Consider the following 5,941-nt stretch of genomic DNA (forward strand, 5'->3'; position numbering starts at 1 on the left):
AAACAGGGATTGGCTAGTTAGAGGCGGTCCGTGTAGGCCTTACACTGTGCTTTCAGCAATACTCATAACAACGATCTCTATGCAAAGTACTGAAGTAGGAATGATAGTTTGCGCAGCGCGTCGAAGCGGCGAAGCCCTCCAAGATAATGACGAATGATCAATCATAATGATACTCGTTTAGATGGTCCATTGTTAATGCATAATGGACTGACCCGGAGCGCTATTTCGAAGAAATTTAGACAAGTATCATCCATCAAAGTCAAACGTTTAGATTTTTTCGAAGTAGCGCACTTTCTTCTCGAAATTATCAAATAACAATAAACAATTACAAATAACTTGACACTGCACATGTTACTGGGCGGCGCTCAGCCTGTCTTCAGTTTTGATTGACGATGTCAACCCATCGAGATATGCGAAGCAAAAATGCTGGTTTGCGCATCGAAGCCCTCCAAAGCCTGTCATTCCGCAGCTAATCTCTATTCGGATTATGGACATAAATATAATAGCCTGCAGTTCCACATAGCCATGTGTCTACCGTCGATGGGTCCAACTCGGCGCGCGTCCTGGTAGGTTATAAACCTACAATACTGCAAGCGAGAGGGTTGGAGGAATTCGACGCGCCGCGCAAACTAGCATTCTTGCTTCGCATCGATGAGATTTACTTTAACCAGAGCCCTTTCGCTTGCAGTAGCGCGCGACCGCCGAAGGCGGCACAGGATTCTACTTGTGAAACAAGCGCGTCACGCAGTTTACTGGGCCGCGCTCAGCCTGTCATTCCACCGAATCTCTATTTATATGTTTATGAACATAATAGCCTGAGGTCCCCAGGTAACACGCAGTACGCGTAGTATAGACACATGGCTATGTGAAGACGAGATCCTTGCTCTGCAAAGCAGAGCAACGATCTTGAAGGGTTGACAACGTCAATCAAGTAAAAGGGCTTTGGTTAGAGCAAGCTTGCAGTCCCCATGTACCATGTAAATTCACCTAACCATAATAAAATTGTCTTTTCTCAAACAAAATTGTTTTCTCTCATGTGCTTTCGCGCCACTGCAGACGCGCTTGTTGCAAGGGTTCTGGAAAAAGCAAAATTGGAAGCAAAATGACCAATTTTAAATAACGCCGCGCATATTTTTGAAAATTTTGCACAAAAACACTTTTTAAAGTTAAAAATATATAATTTGCGTATTTTTTTTCTATGTAGATTGGTGATAAACAATAAAATTGGTTTTTTTACATCTCAATTCAAAATTCAGCTATGCGAGCAATTTTACAATAAAATAATGATTAAATATTATTTTACATTGTAATCAAGGATCGAATATTCCTTGGTAATGTTGCCTTTAGTAAATTTCAGAAAGTTTGGATGAAGAGCAAGATTTCAGTCCAAAGGAAGATCAAAATCTACGAGGCACAAGTAGTCTCTATTCTACTCTACAACTGCAACTCCTGGGCTGCACCACTAGCTTCGTTGAATGAACTTGATATTGCTCATCGCAAACACCTCCGAAGAATCCTCAACATCAGATGGCCTACTGGGGTTATTTCTAATGAGGCACTCTATGCTCGTTGTTATGTCACTCCCTTGTCTGTGAGAGTCTCTAAGTTTCGATGGAGAATGTTAGGACATATCTTAAGAGGACAGGAAGACTCACCAGCATACATCTCTATGTTATTTGCTATAAATTCTGATATTTTTATGGAAGGGAGACGGGGTAGACCATGTTTAAACTTATTAGATGTTATTAGAAAAGACTTGACTAGTAGAAATCTTGATATTAGACTTAAGAATTTGACTGATTTCGAAGACCTTAGATTTTTGGCTTTAGATAGGGAGGAATGGAAGAAGTTAGAAGATGGTTGATGTTTTTGTTTTCTTTTTTATGCGTTTTGATATCTATAAGGTGCCTAGGATGCTCTTTTAAAGAGATATTTCGTACTTTGAAAGATTTACTACTACTACTACTGTAATCTGTTTTAAAAATACTTTAATCGGTGGCATCGTTTTTATTTAAAAATTCAGCTACATAGGATTAAAGATGTGTTTAAAGGCATTACAAGTGACGGTATGTTTGTACTGCAAAACGGTCATCAATATATATTTATACTAAAATCATAAATACACTTTCAAAAATGATTCCGCTTCATCTCAATGACAAAGGAGTCTGTGAGAGCTTTTGAAATACTTCCAGATTTAATCATAAGTTCGTTGGACTCGCTAATGTACTCAAAATCTTTTAAATCTTCTCCCCCTATGGTCACAGATGTTATTTGTTCCCTTACTCCTATTATCAGTATATCACCATATTTGCCAGACTCATTCTCCAGAGTAAAATTGTTGTATATTACTGCAGAGAAAGATATGACATTACTAGTATAATGTATTTTCGCCACAGCATAGTCCCCTGGATTATCCAAATCTTTGTCAATGTATAGAATTCCTATTGCTTGATCATTCTGATCTGGGCAAACTACTATTTTATAAGGATTTGCTCGCCTTAAAGTTGTTGTCTGTCCCTCCATCTGCATGAAAAGTATTTCTCCTCCCTTGATAAAATAAGGAAGCTCACTATATGGGACATTCACTAGCTGGTCCCCAGCTGGCTGCTTACTGTATGTACCATTTATATGCTTGTACCATGAAGATGACGTGGGAAGATAAACCCTGGTCTCCGTTTTACTCTCTGTTGTCACTGGGCATACTAATATGCTTTCCCCAATCATGAATTGGGTATAGATGTTGTCAAAATCTTTTGAAAATAGCTTTGTGTCCTGTGGGTAATTTTGGAAGGTAGCACGCATTATTGGCTCACCACTTTTATGAGACATGTAAAATTGGGTGTACCAGTAGGGTGTCAATTCATAACGTATTTCTATTGCTCTCTTTATCATAGCAAATGTTTGTGATTTATATATGCTGGATCCTGGTCTTTGCTCCCTTCGAAGTTGTGGTTCCTACAAAAAGGATACCATGCTCCCAACTGATGCCACCTTATTGCCAGTTCATCTGATGCATTCCCAAAGAATCCACCTATATCTGCCCCAGTCATGGGTATGCCTATTAAGTTGAAGTCCAATATCCCAATGATAGACTGTCTAAGGTGCTTCCAGTTACTTTCATTGTCACCAAGCCAATGTCCTCCATATTTACCAGATCCTAGAAAAGTGGATCTGCTTATTATAAATGGCTTTTGACTGTCATTCTTGGCCTTTAATGCATCATATGTTGCCTTGGTTTCAGTCAGTCCATAGATGTTATGAAGATCACGCTGAATTCCCCAGGCTTGTTTTGCATCAAGACACAATGTCTTGTAATACATTTTATCCCCTGCTGTATTCGGTTTGTATGGAGGATTGTTAATTGTGTTATTTTCACAGCCATATATGGAGCCATGAGTCCCATCAGAGTCAAAGTTCGCTGGCTCATTCATGTCCAGCCAAATGCCATCATAAGGCAAATCATCATGAAACCCTATCATTTCCATTTTCCACCAAGCATGAGTCTTTATGTTCGTAAAATCAGGGAACACTGTTTCTCCTGGCCAAACCTTTCCTATGATGTCTTCACCAGTTATGTTTTTGATATAGACATCTTCAAAATGGCCTCTCTCATAAACATCAAAGCCCTTCTTGTAACCTACAGCAGGGTCCACAATTATAACATATTTCACGCCTTTTTCTTGCACACTCTCCACAAACTCCTTCAACCCATCGAACTTTTCACTGTCTATTGTGAAGATTAGCTTTTGATCCATGTAATCGATATCTTGCCACTGGACATCCATTGGTAACCCCTTTTCCCAGTTTCGGCTGAAGGTTGCTCTTGTGTCTTCAGTGCTTTTGTAGCCATATCGACACAGATGAAATCCAATACTCCAATATGGGGGTAAAAATGGTTTGCCTATGACATCAGTAAGTTGTTTAGTGACTGACAATGGAGTAGGCCCTAAGAAAAAATACATGTCAAATATGCCACCCATGGCCCGCATAGTAACTGATGGTTCTGGTGCCAAATAAACCTCCATTGCATTACTATTGTAGATCATAACACCATGGGCATCTCCATTGTTTTCAACCACCATGTAGAATGGCTGTGAACTGTAAAGGTTGATGTTTTGTCCAATTGGTGATGGGAAATTATCATGGGCAAACAGTGGCATTTTGATGTGCTCCATACTTCTTGCAAAGGGAGCACCTCTTTCTGGCATGCCATAAAATCGATCAGATGGCAACATCGATGTAATCTCCAAGAACTGATCCAAGAAGACCAACGTTGTGTTTCGTGTGTCAAAAAGGCTTTCGTTATTTGATTGTCTTATTACGTTAAGCCAAAACTTTTCTCCAATGTCCGATGTCTGTACATCGTAAATTTTTGTTGTAATATCTGCAGCTCCTTTTGGCTCAATATCAATTGGAACCTCATAGCGCTTCTTTTTTGGGTCCTTAATGACAACTCTAAAGATCTCGTTAGAGTACTCAATCACCTGCACTGACACGTGAAGTATTTGAGTAGGGTGCATTGGTTTATTCCTCCAAACCAGCTGAAGAATACCATTGCTATCAATTGATTCCACGTAGTAACCAAAGTTTGTTGTTGGGTAAAAGCATTTTGGGAAATTCGGGGTGTCCTCAGTTGCAGTTTCATTGTAAGTGCAGCCAACATTTTCACACTTTTCCTGAAATAAAATGTCGTCATAATTCATATTACAGTATACAATTACAATACAGTATACTTTCTTCATGCTTTCTAGCAAGAGAATTACGAACTTCACAATTTCTTTGGTGATAGGTCGATACTGAAAGAGTCATTGATATTAATGTATGATGCAATCATAATGACATGAAAGCGGTCTTACTTTTGAAGCATTATCCCCTGCCAATGTGCATATCCACAGTCTAGGTCTTTCTTCTATATTGTCTCCATCCTGTATTGTTTTAAATTTAATGTGTATAGTTTTATAGTTACTGAATGAATATCATTAAATTATTTAAAATTAAATCATACCCGGACCGTCATTTAACAATAAATATTACAGTATGCATGCTCGTCATATCATGATGTATTAAATATAACTTACTAAATGAGTCTTTGTTAGAGCTACTGTTATCATAGTCACTACAGCAATGATACCAATACTCAGCCCAGTAATACAGTAAACAATCTTCTTAGTTCGTGAAAACTGCTGTTCTATTACTTTGTCCTCAATTGTCAGCTGCGTCATGGTTGAAGTTCCAGGTGTATTTCCGTCCTTCTCGTCGATAGAGCTCTCTGCATGTTCTAGTACTGATTGTACATCTTCATATATGTGTGATCTGTTCTCCAAAACTAAATCCTTGCTCATCTAGAGTACAGTGCAATTTGTTATTTGGAAATAATCTTCATAAACGAGGCGCAATTTTAAAAGTAACAAGAAATGTACTATTTAAATTACTAAAGATATGAGGTTATATTCATTAAGATTTAAATAATGATCCTGTATGTTTGGTATGTTCTGAACTATGGTCTATGAAGTTTACAAAAAGGTTAAACATACAGTCGTTTACATGAGCTCAAACTCCTCGATACAATAAATAATAAGGAACCAAAACAAAGAAAATCACAAATACCAAGGCACCGACAAGTTCCAGTAAAATCTAGGTTAAAACCTAATCGAGTTAATCAAAATTATGGTTTCTTTTTGGAGGAGGTGTGAATCTTAAATAACAATGAGAAGTAAACAGCCATATCGATTTACAATTTCTAAATTTCTTCAGTTCTAGATCATTCAAGTAGAATTGTTGGATTGCTGAATGATAACAAATAAAATATTTAATTAATGTTTGATGTTTTATTTTGCGCTTTATATATAATTCCATCCAATTAATTTGACTCCTAAAATTGGCGATGAGCCAGCAGTATGACAGTTCACATTATAACACATCATTACTTCAGTAACTAATA

At 37.8% G+C, this 5,941-nt stretch overlaps 2 protein-coding genes and 1 long non-coding RNA gene across 3 annotated transcripts in view; 1 reads left to right on the plus strand and 2 right to left on the minus strand.

Annotated features, from left to right (window-relative positions):
- LOC134818808 (ribonucleoside-diphosphate reductase large subunit-like) overlaps nucleotides 1–5,941 on the plus strand; it is a 124,851-nt gene that overhangs the window by 63,272 nt on the left and 55,638 nt on the right. The window lies entirely within an intron of this gene.
- Nucleotides 2,128–4,245, minus strand: LOC134818075 (sucrase-isomaltase, intestinal-like). The gene is given in 2 exon segments (XM_063827488.1): nucleotides 2,128–2,918; nucleotides 2,921–4,245. Coding segments are annotated over 2 exon segments (2,079 nt in total). The 5' UTR covers nucleotides 4,209–4,245.
- LOC134817833 (uncharacterized) lies at nucleotides 4,581–5,168 on the minus strand. The gene is made up of 3 exons (XR_010160576.1): nucleotides 5,079–5,168; nucleotides 4,857–4,925; nucleotides 4,581–4,676 (listed from the first exon to the last, which is right to left on the minus strand). It is a non-coding gene; the product is annotated as an uncharacterized LOC134817833 (long non-coding RNA).

Source organism: Bolinopsis microptera, chromosome 7 (genome assembly GCF_026151205.1).
Source record: "Bolinopsis microptera isolate Bmic1 chromosome 7, MBARI_Bmic_1.0, whole genome shotgun sequence".
Classification (NCBI taxonomy): Eukaryota; Metazoa; Ctenophora; class Tentaculata; order Lobata; family Bolinopsidae; genus Bolinopsis; species Bolinopsis microptera.